The sequence below is a fragment of the Anabas testudineus genome, chromosome 16, assembly GCF_900324465.2.
Source record: "Anabas testudineus chromosome 16, fAnaTes1.2, whole genome shotgun sequence".
Lineage (NCBI taxonomy): Eukaryota > Metazoa > Chordata > Actinopteri > Anabantiformes > Anabantidae > Anabas > Anabas testudineus.
Window position 1 is genome coordinate 23,822,654 of NC_046625.1, and position 14,647 is coordinate 23,837,300.

A 14,647-nucleotide genomic window follows, 5' to 3' on the forward strand; every position below is an offset into this window, starting at 1 on the left:
AACGCACACGTTATAGATGGTATAAGAGGGGTGATGTCAGTTGTGGCAAGAACAGTGATTTGTCTCTCAGGCTGACAAAGAGAACACGAGAGCCAAGTTCGCCTGAAAGGCTCAACACTAGGTAGAATTTCCCAATCATTACTGTATTTGACGGTAGACCACACGCCCCTCTCTGTCGCTGTCGGTGCCTCGCAGTTCTCGAGCAGGGTTTAATGTTCACACGGTTTCGATAGTTCACTCGTCTATGTTTGCGCGTTGTTTGATTTCACTGAACCACATATAGTTTATCGTGTTCTTACAAAATGTACAATGAAGGCAATCGCAAATTCAGTTTTAACAACACACACAAAGTGTCAGTGATGAGTCATATAAGTGATCCAAAGGTTTTCAGTTCAGATGAGGAGGAGGTTATAGCCATGGTTGCTCCTCTACACGCTCCATCATAACATCATCTGAACTCCTGGAGATGTCATCTGGGGTATTTTAAAGCAAGTTTTAAACACAACACCTTTAAAGGGAAATTAAAACTGTATGTTAAATGTTAGCATTTTCACAATCTCTATTATCTTAACCTGAAATAGCTTATTTAAATGAGGTGCAGGAACCTGGCTGAGAAATATCCAAAGTGATTTTATTGCAAATTCTCTTTAAAATCCTTCACATTTCTACAGACTTTATACAGATACCTTAGATGTGGCTGCACAAATATTCATCTTTTCATGTGTTACATTTTATCATGTTCCCTTGGGACTGGAAAGGTTTGGTCACCTTACCAAACAGCCATCAATGACACATTTATTAACAACCTCAGTAACACTTGAAAGTTGTATTAACAAGCATGTAGTTACAGTCAGAAATGAAGGTGTGAATCAATTTGTTGTACACAAACACATTTTCCTAGTAACATGGGACCTTAAAAGTTTATGCTCTTCAAAGAAACTTGAATCCACTGATTCTGTGTCCCTCATGAAATCCCAGCACATCCCAGCTACAACACACTGTTCAGTGATTTTTTTATTGGAGGCCATTTAGCCAAAACATGCAGCACCAAAATGGTAAAACCTTGACAGTAAATGTTAAAGAAGAATGGCTGAAGCTTACATTGTGGTCTGCAGTATGAAACACTCCTAGAATATGACTGAGAATAGCAGTTGCTCAGTGGACAGGGAATCACAAGCCATATTCTGTACAAGCCAGACAGTCTGCACTCACCTGTTAAGTTCCTCTTGATAACTTGTCTGTAGCTACTTATCTTTGTGCAATAACCAGTGGTCTAATCAATAATCAATGAGTCCCTGTGTTTGTATTGTACACATGTGGGCTTTACTGTGAGGAAATGTGCAATAGGAGTTTATATGCTGACTCATTTAATACAGCCATAAAGTGTTAGCATTCTTCTATTCCCAAACATCCATTTATGAGTTTTGTAACAGTCACTTACCATTCAGCAGCCTGACAAAACCCACATCCTTTTATTTCTACAAATATATAAATCTGTGCAGATTCAGAAATACGGATGTAACCAAGTCTGTCTTTTTCCTTCTTTTGCATGTACAGTAAAGCCCTAACAAATTGGAAACAGGGAGTACTGTTGTTAAATGTACATACAGTACAGACATAAAAGGCTTCAGTGGTAGGGGAAGATACAATTAATAAATTGATCAGTAAAACACCAGTTTGTTGTTGTTGCTTGTACTTCAAGTGTACTTCACCTGCTTGAAAACAACATTTGTCCAGAAACAGAGCTGGTGACTGTGAGGCTGGGTTTAATACACCTGGCTGTGGAGGTCAAACTTGGTGAGGACAGAATAGATCGTTGTGCTTACACACCACTGACTTCTTAAAGGGAAGGTTCACAAATTCAAGCATGTCTTGAACACACTCACATATGCAGGTTGACACAAGGTTATGTAACCATTCCTCTAAAATGCAATGCAAGTGACAGGAACAAAACCTGTGCAAGTGTATTTGAATCTAATGTGATATTCAGCTTAGATTCAGTTTATTTAATTTCAGTTCTATGCAGTGTAGTTTCAACTTTCAATGTTGCACAGAACAATGGATTTTGTCTCACATCACTTACAATGAGACTGAATTTAAAATAGGGCATAATAAGCAGTAGATATGCCTACTCTTTCAGACTAACTTGTGAACCTATCCTTTATTTCTAGGGAGACCTTTAAGTGAGAACCCCTTAGAATATGTATGTTCTAGATTAATCTAGATTACCTTGAATAGTTCAAATGAAATGTAACCTTTGTCTCTTGAGTACTCTGACTCAAGTCAACCTAGAGTATGTGCCCCAATAAAACAAGTGCCTTTTCCATGTGAATTAAAAAATACAAAATATTAGGTTACTATGTGACAAACAGCAGGGAAGTCGATGACTTTTTTTTAATTCAGTCCACAATATGTCTGCAATTATTCTACCTCTTCCATATGTTTATTTTACTTACTTATTTTACTCACGTACTTTACAGATGTGGATGAATTTGGTAGTATCTTTTCACATACACAGAAGAAACCACAATTTTCTCTGAAATAACTAAAAATCAAAAGCTAAATAAAAATCTGACTTTGCTTTTGATTTTTGTTTCAACTGAACATTTTAACAATACAACAAATGAAAATGGCCTGGACAAAGATAATCTAGCTCACTGAACATGACAGGACTTATAGAGCTTTGCAGCTGTAGTCACAAGAACATTTAACTGCTTGGATATGGCCTTATAGCCTTTATTTTGACCATAGTTGTCTATACGTTTTCTGATCTTCTCACACAACTCTCTCCTTTGCTTTCTCTCTCTCTATGTTCAGCGTGGTATACACAATGATACCGAATAGCAGACTGAATACTTTCTTCCATTTAAGTAGGCTAAATGACTAAAAACATGTGTAGGTTGTAATGTCCGTGATATAATTTCAAATATGACTGTAATCCGGTCATCTAGGGGCACCAGCAAATCTATCTAGGCCATTTGTATTTGTTGTATTATTAAAATATTCAAACATTAAAAGCAAAAGTCAAGTTATTTCTTCTTTTTTTCATTACTTTTGTCAGTTTCAAGTTATTTCAGAGAAGACTGTGGGCTATTCTTTCTTTCCATGGAGGGGTAACAACAAATGTGTTCGAGTAGAATTTAAATTACCCCACAATCGATGAAAAATGTAGAGAAGCTGCCATAATCACTATGTCCAACCAGTCAGCAACTATCATCATGCACTGCCTTTGGTAAACACTATCCAATATTTCTTTCATTGTCTTCAACATGAATTTTCAATGTAGTAAAAACAGAATCTGTGAACATTTTCCCTTGGAAGGTGATTGTTAGCGCTTCAGGAGGATTCTAGGGCTGGTCCTGGTCTTAATGGATGAGGTAGTACACTTGGTCTGGGTAAGGCTCTTTATAGAGCCCTTGGAAGTGCTAGAATAGCTACTGACAGGTGCACAGCTCTTAGTGAAGTCCTCTGTGACACCCATGGAAGAGTCTTTTCCAGCAACTTGGGAATTGATGGAGATGGTGTAACTGCTGGTTACTGAAGTACACTTGTTATTGTCCTTCCTGGAACCCTTGTTAATAACCTTAGGAGTGTGCTTGGCAGAGTAACTGGCTGGTGGGTCTGTGTGTGCACAGGTAGACATCACTGAGTTGATTTTGTCTTTAGGTAAAATAGTCCTAGCAGTAGCACCTCTGGAAACAGTCCTAGAATCAGCAGTCCTAGTAACAGGCTTAGGGACTGTGGGTTGATTTCTCTGGAGCCTTTTTTCTCTCATTTGTCTGCATATAACCTCACTGACAGGGCTGAGGTCATAGCTGGTGATGGCACTAGTAAAGGTGACCCCTTCTTGAGAAGGTTCTGCAGCAGTAATGCTGGTTAAACTTAGCTTTTTAACAGTTACCTTGTTCTGTAGGTCCTTCTCTAGTCGCATCTCTCCGACATCGCCACATTGGTCATTATGGCTACAAGCAGTCATATCTGTATGGCTCACATGCTCCTCTCCTTTATCACATCTGGCCTCATTCTGTGGGGTCTCACCAATATGGCAGTGATTCTCTATTACGACATCAGCATTGTTGTACTGCATTGTTTTGCATTTCTTTGTTGAGTTCTTATCCAAAGAAGGTTGATTCTGAGATGTAGGGCTGGTGTCTGGTGGCAGACCTCTCCTCCTTCTAGAAAATCTAAGGACCCCATGGTTCTCACTTATCTCTCTGATGACTGAACCATTAGTCAATGGTATCTGAGCTGAAGTTTTGCTTGGATTTCTTCCTGAGTTCTGGAGACTACTTAAGGTCTCTGGGTTGCTATAGTAGTTAGAGACTGTTCGGTGGTGGAGAGAAAGGTGATTATTGTGAGGCAGCTGATGGCTGCTATTCCGGGGGAGGTGTTTGTTGTTGGTTTCTTGGAATCTGCTTTGGGGATGACTTTTTGGTTTACAGGTAGTCGTGGGTCTTGTGCGGGACCTGAGTGATCGCCTACTACCAACCCCTGTGCTAGGTTTTAAAGGAGGGATTGACCTAACACAGGACATTCTTTGTTGAGAAAGTCCACTGACCTTTGCAACCTGCAAAAGAAAGAAATCAGGGCTCATATAAATTAATTATTTTTGTATAAAAATTGTGTGAGCACCATTCTTTTGTTCAATGAAACAGCAGTCAGAGCATATTTACAGTTAGGCCTGAAAGTGTCTGGACAGTGAGTTTTTATACAGGAATTATAGCCATTTTAACAGTGTACCTCCATTTTAGGAGGTACACTGTTAAGTGTCCGAACACTTAATAGTGTTTGGACAAAGGGACATAATTGTAAATATGACCACAATATTTAATACGTCCTTTCCAGTCAATTACTGACTGGATACTGGAGCCCATGGACATCACCATGGAGTTTCCTCCCTGGAGATTTTTTTTTACCAAGGCTGGCTTTTCCCTACACCTACCTTCTCCAGGGTATTCTTGACTTGTGGTAATGCTGTAAAATGTTGTAAAAATGCCTAATGATGGCCTCCTTCACTTGCATTGAGATCTCCTTGGACTTCATATCAGTAGCTCCAGTCAAACAGCTGCCAAATGCCAACTCAATACTTGATATTAACTCCAGACCTTTTATCTGCTTCATTTCTCCGTCTCTCAACCAGTCAGTTATTATTGATGTAGCCTCTCAGATGAAAATGAAACAACTTGAAGAACAAGGCACAGTAAAAGCTTGTTGGTTGGCCAAGTAGCTTCAAAAATCCCTCCCCTACACTTTTCCAATGTCAGTTTTCGGGCCGTGTCTATTTCTCTAACTTTTTGAAACCAACATCATGATTGATCAGTTTTGCAGAGGACCGGATGGTGCAAGGTCTTGGGTATCACTCATGACTGGTTTGTTTCACCCCAAGTCATCAATCTTCCCTCTTTCCATTACAGTTATGGTGACTTTGAGACTCTGTGAAAGCATTATACTACAGAAGCATTTAAAAAACATGATCAAATGTTGTTTTTTGTCCTCCTGACCTGAAGGGAGAGCTGCCGAGGTCTCAGGAGGTTTCTCTTGGCTGCCACTCTCCTGTCCTCCCCCACCCCCTCTCTTCTCCTCTGCTGCTGCTCCTCCTCTCTCCTCTCTCTCTCCCTCCTCCGCTGAGCTCTAGCTGTCAGAGGGCAGAAGGGACCTCCAGGCTTCCCTCTCAGAGACCTAGAGTCTTGCAGGACTGTAGGATAGTAAGACAAAGGCAGACAGACATATTTATAAAGCAAAAAGAAAAACATGAAGCATCCAGAGTACACTCCTAACAGACAGGTTAATGGGTGATTACCTTTTGTTCTAGTGAACATGCTCAAGTTCTTTCCCTCAGCTAAAGTGCTGTGACTGGTAGAAACACAGGAAGTAATATGCCTGTCACCACGCTTCTTCTGTCGTCCACTTCCTAAGAAGGCCATGTTGCTGGGCAATGCTGCTGAACCTGTGAGGTGAATGAGCAAATGCTTTAATTTATTGTGACTGATTGTCTGAGTAAGTACATACATTCAATTCAATTCAGTTTTATTTGTATAGCGCCAATTTACAACAGAAGTTATCTCAAGATAACAGTACATGTTTATACTCTGACTCTATGTCAATTTTTAGATAGAAAATGCCCCTCTTAATAATATAATTATTATCCTTTTTTGCCATTAAACTAATCCTCCTTTAGGATGGCTGTTATTTTCTAAATCTCAAGTTTTATCCCAGTGTTCTTATGCTTAATAACCTAACTTTCACCTGAACATTTTAGTCATTTACAGACAAATATCCATGCACATCAACTGTTGACTGTCTGGGCAGGAATATGGAAATTTGCAGTTGGGACTTAGAGTAAATCATATAACAGAAACAGCACTGAAATTGGGTCACTAATGATTTTCTCTTTGCTTCAGACAATGGAATTATTGCTATACTCGCCCAGTTAGATCCTAATGCTGCATTTAACAATATAGATCACAACATTTTATTACAGAGACTAGAACACTTCTTTGGGATTAAAGTCTAGGCTGGTTTGTACATGTTAAGTGATAAGTCTTCCACGCACACCAAAGTTAGTGGAGTTCCACCAGGTTCTGTCCGACAAATACTACAAGTTTTCCCTTAGGCAATATTTTTAGGTAACACAGTTTTTATTGCTATGCAAACAACACCCAGCTAGTTTATTAATAGAACCAGATGAAACAAATCAATTAGTCATACCTTAAGCATGCTTAAAAGACATAACAGCCTGTATGTTTCGTAATTTTCTACTTCTAAATTCAGACAAGACAGAAGGTATTGTGTTAGTGGTTAAAAACTTCAGCAATATGCTATCTAGTCATACAGTTACCCTAGGTGACATAACGTAATACTGTAAGGAATTTCTTTATTATTAATTATCTTTGACCAGGAAATCTCCTTTACCTCATACATAAAAGAAATCTCTAGAACTGCCTTCATTCATCTTCTATCAACCTCCAGTTAATCCAAAATGCTGCAGCCAGAGTTCTGACTGGAATTAGCAAGAGAGATCATATTTCTCCTACATTAGTTTCTCTCCATTGGCTCCCTGTAAAATCCAGAATAGAGTTTAAAACACTTCTCCTTACATAAAAAGCACTTTATAATCAAGCTCCATCATACACGTCATCGTGTCAGAAAAAAAGTCTCAAACAATAATATTTTGTTGGACTGTCTTTTGCTCTGATTACTACATTCACTGTGGCATCGTTTTAAGGAGCTGTTGCTTATAATAAGCTGAGTTGCATTAATTTTTCACCAAGATCTTGTAGTGATGATAGGAGAGTTAGACTGCTGCGCAAAGTCTTCTCCAGCACTTAAGGTCAGGACTCTGTGGTGGCCAATCCATATGTAAAAATAATGTGTCATTCTCCCTGAATCACTCTTTCACAATTTAAGTCCAATTAATAGACCAGTTAATAAAGTTTTTGCAATCTTAAATCCTGGCATTGTCATCTTGAAATATGCCGGTGCCATCAGGAAAGAAAAAAATACATTGAAAAATAAACTCATTCAGTATATTCAGGTAGTCAGCTGACCTCAGTCTTTGGGCACATAACGTTGCTGAACCTAGACCAGACCAACTGCAGCAACCCCAGGTCATACCACTGCCGCCACAGGCTTGTACAGTAGGCACTAGACATGATGGGTGCATCACTGCCTACTTCCTTACTTACACCATTGAATAAAATCAAAAATGCCAAATATTATATCTTATAAAAAAAAGAACAAAAATTAATTAAGGGAATTTCTTAAAATTTTACACAAATGTCCACATGGACTTAAAGACAAACTGAATACTTTTTGGTGGTCAAAAGTTAAGCTCACTGTGACCTTCTGTCTGTCTTGTCCATCCATTCCATTTTTGTGAATGCAATATCACAGTAATGCCATGAGAGAATTTTTTCAAATGTGGCTCAAGCGTCCACTCTGACTCAATGGTAAATTGGTTAGATTTTGGTGGTCAAAGGTCACTGTGACCTCCTGTACAATATATTCTATTTTTGTCAACACTATAATTCTGAAATACCTGGATGAATCTCAGTTACATCTAGCACAAATGTCCACTTGGATGTATGCCTAAACTTTTTAGAATAAGTCTGGATAGACATGCAACATGCATCACTCGACATGCAGTGTAAACTAAAACCTCAGTGGTTGGCGGAGGTAAACAATCACAATGCCATAACTCAACAGTTCTTCTTTACACAGTAGTTCAGTATATACAGGTATGGAGCTATAAGCTCCACCAACCCTGTGACACGATCACTACCTGTGGTGTACAGGCTGTACGTTGTAGGTTACCTCTCAAACAGAGAAAAGACAAGAAGTCTTCAGTCTTAGGTCGACGTCTCGTCAGGCAGCTGACTGTGGCCAGGTTATGGTTATGATTACTCTGTGCTGATGTCATCAATACAGATGGTCCTGGAGAGCTGGGGGGGGATTGGGCAAACTTCCTCTGTGCTTGCAGCCTTGGTCTGCACACACAAACACACACACACGCACAGTTTCCAGTTAATTATGTAGATCTAGTTCGAAATGATGCTGTGTACTGTCCCATAAATCATGCCTCAGTTTTAGACTTGTTCAGTGCAGTGTTGATTTAACTATATGATCATTTTGTGCCCCTATTAGCTGTCATACAGAGACAGATGTTTCTATTATTTTGTCCACCTTATGTATATAAATGGGGGAATATTAACAGAAATAGCTTTCTGTATGATGCATTACAGTTCAAAGTAGCCATCTTCTAAAACAACTGCACACTTTAGCTACAATCCAAACTCAAATTACAATACACTGTGCACATAATATGTCAGTTGTTAGCAGCTAGTGATTGAAGATGAAGATCCTGGTTTCTGATAAGTAGTTATACTAATATAACAACAACAACAACAACAACAATAACTCTCTGTATAGAGACCAGTCATGCACACAGGTGTAAACAAGCACCCACACAATAAAGTAGCTGACCTTTTGCTGGCAGGGTCATCCTTGTCACAATGGATGCTGGCAGGGCGGCGCTGTTTAGGGCAAGCCTGTAAGGACCAGCTCCAGCTTGGACAAGCTGGCAAGAGGGACTGACACCGACTGCTGCGGTTACCTAGAGAGCCTTAGAAAAACAGTTACATTTTTACATGAAGCAGTGAATGAAATTACGATTTGATTTACAATGTCATGTAGAACAATCAGCCAAACATTAACACCACCTTGTGGTTTTAATGTGGTGGACAATGATGCCATGTTGGACTGCAGACCGGTCCATGCTGACCCCTGTGCACCACAACATACGTAAGAGTGGTATTAATGTTGTAGCTCACCATTACTATAGTTCACATTATAAACTGTGTTAATAATTAAAGTTAGATATGATGAAAAACACTGAATTAATGTTGATGCTTTCTTTTATAGATATTTCAAAATAAACCATTTACAATAACATTACCCACAGCTTCAAATACATGCTAGCTCCAGCTGTGAACATTTATAAAACATGTGCAGCGCCTGTTCACAGGCATTACTATAGACAGGTTAGACACAAGCTCACGTTCAAACTTCTATGTAATAAAAAAAAGATCAAATAAAAGTTTAAAACAACCTGGATGCATGCACACTTTCTGTTTTAACAACTTGGACGAAACCCATTTACTGTAGTTGTGTACCCAGTTTATCTGGGCAGTGAGGGTACACTGGGCCACTCTATGGGGAGTAAAAAAGAGGTTAAGAAATCCAGGATAACTGAAACAGCTGGGCTTGACCTGGTCTGATTAGCACATCCTGGCTTAACCTGTAGCAAATTATGCAGATTTATATTTTGAAGCTAGCGTGGTCCACAGTAAGCTAACTACCAGGATAAAATTAATCCTAATGATGTAACTGTTAGTTCAGAAGAAACTGGCTTTATTTGTCATATGTCATATGTGCATGTTACAATGTCTCCTCAGCATTTAACCCTTCCCCTCTGCGGGGAGCAGTGGGCAGTGACTTGCTAAAGGATACACCTGGTGACAGAAACGGGTTTGAACCAGGAACGCATCCCAGACTGATGCTCTACCCATTGAGGCACCAGGCTGCCAGCTGTCAATCCTTTTAATGTGCTTTACAGACATTCAACGACAGTCTTCTGTAAATATGTTGCACCATTTTAGTTGTAGATAATAGTGTCATTAATATGAGTATGCTTACTTTTTTCATACTGTCACAATCATTTTCATAATCAATCCCGTGGTAGTTATTTATGTACTCTAATTGATTATTACACAGGGGTAATATTATTGCAGTTGTTGAGATGGTTTCAATAACATTCAAGACAAGGGCATTATCTAGTCAATATATAGACTAAAGTCCCATTCATGTGTTTTCTCTTTAGAATGAGATGAGCTTTGTTGGAAAGCATATTAGACAAAGAAGCGTCACAATCTGGCATGACTCCTAGGTTAGTCCTGTTGAGATTTGCAGATGAATAAACACACAGATTCTGGAGCGATGGCTTTTGATATTTCTGAAGGAAACTCGAACAGTGTGAATCCAAGACCCTGCAAGTCTGCCTTCCGCTGGAGTGAAGTCACCCCCCACCCCTATACACGTTTGTTCTTAATGAAAGACAGAGATAAGATGGATGAAAGAAAGGTAAACAGAAAAGCAGATTTGATCAAATGATCAGATTACAGAACACATGCGCATTGTGGAGACATTAATGTGCATGTTAAATTTCCTGAGTAACATTCACTGGTCACATCTAAGTGTGCATCTGAAGACAAGTAACTCTTTCAGGCCCTAATGAAGACTGGTTTCTGTAGTGCATTGGTTATTAATTGTTTCTGGACTATGCCTGCATTGAGTCAGTCATCTATTGCCAGTCAGGCTTTAGCTCTCTCTGTTTAATCAAAGCAGACGTACACTTTTTACATATACATCCTTTTATGTCTCCATAATAAGCTAGTTATTCTGGCTTGACCTCCTGTCTTGCCAAACGTGCAACAGATTAAGTCAGGGTGTGCTGTCAAGTCAAGCCCGGCTTTTTCTCTTATCCTGGATTTCTTAATTCTATTCTGTGTAATACACCCATGGAGATTTAGATTAACTAAACTGTGGGCTTCTCTCCAACAATGTACAATGTAACAAAAGAGTGATAAGACACAGCACTAAAAAGGAATTATCCTTCCACAGTAGCTGCAGCACTACTGTGACGAGAAGAGTATTGACGGTACTGACCACTAAGGCTTGTGGGAGTATGTGACCTCAGATTTCTGGCCGGGGCAGGAGCACTCAGCAGCGTCTGTGTGTTGTCAGCTGCACAACTGATTTTCACTGAATGTTGCTGGGGAGTAACATGTGTGCATGTTTCGCTTTCTGTGTATTTCGCATTCAGCAGTTGTGTTTTATGTGAACGTAGTGTCCTGGTTGATACAGAACTCTTGTGGAATGTGTGTGTGTTTTCTTGTAGGTGTGTATGCTGTACATTGTGTGGGATTCTCCCTGCGCACGTTTGTAATTGTGTTTGCATGTTCTGTGTCTGGGTGCAGTTATATCTTGACGGGTGCGGATCCTGAGACAAGTTTGTTTTTTGCTCTTTGTTGGTTTGTTCATGACGGTGTGTGTGTTTTGAACTGTGCCTGTTCTTCTGTGTATGTGTGTTTGGTGGCCTGTGTGTAACTCTCTGTTGTGCTACGTGCACCCTTTGTCTTGTATGTGTCTTTTTCTGTGTGTGTGCATTAGGTAGTGCCTGTGCCTTTCGTGGCGCATGTAAGAGCGTGTTTTTGGATGTGCGTTTGGGCACACGCGTGTGTTTGATTGAGTGCTTGTGTGTGGCACGGTGTCTGTCTCTGAATTCCCTGAGGGAGAGGAAAAGAACTTTGCGGACCAGACGTTCTTCACACCAAGGCATCCCGTCACTGATGTCCTGCAGAGTCACACACACACACACACACACACACACACACACACACACACCATGAGCTTCATGTGTTGGATCAAGATATACATCTATCATAAATAGACTTGAATTCTGGACTAAACACTGTGTGTAACAAACATTTATACACACATTATAGAGCCATGTAGACACACATATATATATATAGACACTTGTTTTTAAATCTCAATCATTGTCGAACCATAAATGGACACACACACTCCTGTGTTAGAGCTGCTGTGGCTATTTGTAACACAATTATCATTCAATAATTACTGCAGAGCATTTCAAAAGATTGGATTCAATTAAAAGACTATAACATATTAAATATACTAAACTCTCACTGGCCACTAGGTACACCTGTACAATCTAATACAATCTAGTACAGCAGCTCTGAAGTCTACATTTTGGGTTTCTCAGTTTTTAAGCTGCAACTGTCTGAAAGGGGATTATTCTACTATATGGGTTGTGGAGTTGTCCTGGAGAAGGGGAACTAAAACATTTTAACCTTGTAAAAGTAGCATTCATATCCGAGCTGATGTATTGCATTGCATTAGAAAGTGTAGTAACTGTAAATTGTAAATTATTTGTTTTATTTGAAATAAAACAAATACGTTTATGATAAAATATATCACAGTGATGTCTATATTAAAAGACATCACTGTCTCGACTACAACCTCCATCTCCACCTTATCACATCACTGTGGCTCTCTATTGCATGGTCCTCTTTGATAAACACTATGTGTAACAAATGTCATGTTCATGGTAACAATTACTCATCATTCATCACATCATTACCAGATGTTTTATCAATCTGAGAAGTTTTGCAGAGAAGCAGACAACTACCTGCTGCCAGCCTCTTCTTGACAAATTATTAATGATTCGATCTGTGATTTTTGGCGATTCGCAGAACAATTTTGTAGAAAATGTATATGTCATAATCCTGACTGCATCAACTGTGGTTCTGATGTTGTACAGCAGAAAATTATTACCACAGAACCACAGACGGGTACAATATTACCACAGAGAGGAAAGAAGGTTGACTCACATATTTTTTCTTGATGATATTCCTTTTGGGTCTAACTGTACTCATCTTGCCCAGCAGACACTAAGTGGCACATGAATTACAGAAGCCTCTTTCTTTTGCAGTTGTCTCTTCCGGTGTGGAAATGTATATTCCACCGCTTTGTCCTGAAAAAGAGGAGCATGTCAAGAAATGTAAAAAGAACTGCACAACTGAAAGAAAAAACGCCACACAAATGGAGCATAAAGCCTCATTCCTGACTTGGAAACAGTTTGACAATCAATTCTTGATTCTAGATTCTCTCACAAGGTTACGACAGTCTTCATCTTCATCTTCAACTAAAACATTCTGGAGTAAGTGGAGTTGTATTTTGCACATTTAATACCTAAGTTAGGGATGTGAACATGTGATTTCTGTTTGTTTTTTCCAGTTCTAAATCAAACTTGTTTCTGATTTTTACCGCCGAGATCAGATTTTCAACCCTAGCAGGGTGTTGTTCTGTTTCAGTAAAGTCAGTGTTCTGTTCAGTACTAATGTGTTTTCCACCTGGAGACTGTGTGACAGCTCCACTTGACTCAATCAGATTTTGAGGCTTGCTACCATTCGTGGACCTGGCGCTATCCAGCATCACCCTGCAACACACTGAGGAGGTTGTCCAGGTCCACACTGGGACCTGCCTTACACAGCCAGTCTTAGAAGCTGGTGATGTGCTACAGTAGACAACAGTAATGGATTCACACAGCAATCACTGATTTCACTGGTTGCACTAAAGCTCGCATTGGCTGCAGTGTAATCTGGGAGTAATAATGCAGCTTTATAAAAGATGGAAGCTATTTCATTTGTACAGCTGTAATACACTGAACCTTGTGGTAGTTAATGTATGTAATAGACTACATACGATATGCTATCAGTCAGGACGAGTACCACTGACGACTGCAGTGTATTACAGCGGACATTTTAGTTCCAGTCATAATTTAAGAAAGCTCATGTGCAACAATGACTGTCCATTCACCTGCAGCAGGACTTGCCGGCCTGCTACCAGCTTCATAACAGCCACACACAAACATGTCAATCGTGTGTCTGTCAGTGATGCCGTAAGTGAGACTGTCTGGTCATCATCACCGCAGTGGCTGCAGATGACAGCAGAGCTCCCTAGTGCGCTCGTATTAGTCCAGACATGAAGCGACTGTGAAACAATAATCGATCACCCACCTCTAGCAGGATTACCGGCCTACATCATGAGCACACGGACAACCTGAGGGAATGGCACACCGAGCCACTTACACTCCGTAACAAACCCTGACACACCGAGTCACAAAAAATATCCCCCCGGCTCTGGCGTGCCGTTTTTCACCTTAATGAGTCGTTTAGCTCGGCGTGCCGCTTGGAGTCGGCACCTGCAGGGCGGACGAGCGCAGGGAAGCAGCACTACTGTGGTCATGTGAGCCGCCGTTTCCGAAACAAGGCCAGCCCCGGTTATTTTGGTGCGCCAATATTATTTTAACTACGGGTAGAAAGTGGTTTCTACTTCCCCCTTTATGCATCCACCACGTGACCCGGAAACCAGTCGAGCTTGAAACATGAAAATGTACTCTATTAACTGGTTCTTTTTTATATATTTGTTCGTCACTCCTTTACCCCGAAATCAGCCGGCTACGGTGTGAACCATGGTTTACAAAGCATGGTAACTTTAACCCCAG

General features: G+C 40.0%; 1 protein-coding gene across 6 annotated transcripts; it reads right to left on the reverse strand.

Moving 5' to 3' along the window:
- Positions 1-811: 811 nt before the first annotated feature.
- LOC113169903 lies at positions 812-14,430 on the reverse strand. Of its 6 annotated transcripts, none has more exons than XM_026371679.1 (8): positions 14,302-14,430; positions 12,972-13,114; positions 11,224-11,911; positions 8,983-9,121; positions 8,314-8,486; positions 5,801-5,947; positions 5,502-5,695; positions 812-4,567 (listed from the first exon to the last, which is right to left on the reverse strand). In XM_026371679.1, exons 2-8 carry the CDS (start codon positions 13,014-13,016, stop codon positions 3,329-3,331), a joined length of 2,625 nt encoding a protein of 874 aa, XP_026227464.1. In that variant the 5' UTR covers positions 13,017-13,114; positions 14,302-14,430; the 3' UTR covers positions 812-3,328. The 6 variants fall into 6 exon arrangements, with proteins under 6 accessions (XP_026227464.1, XP_026227465.1, XP_026227467.1 ...); XM_026371680.1 differs by lacking the exon at positions 14,302-14,430 and adding an exon at positions 14,160-14,269; XM_026371682.1 differs by lacking the exons at positions 12,972-13,114; positions 14,302-14,430 and adding an exon at positions 9,219-9,282 and having other exon boundaries at positions 9,608-11,342.
- Positions 14,431-14,647: the final 217 nt, after the last annotated feature.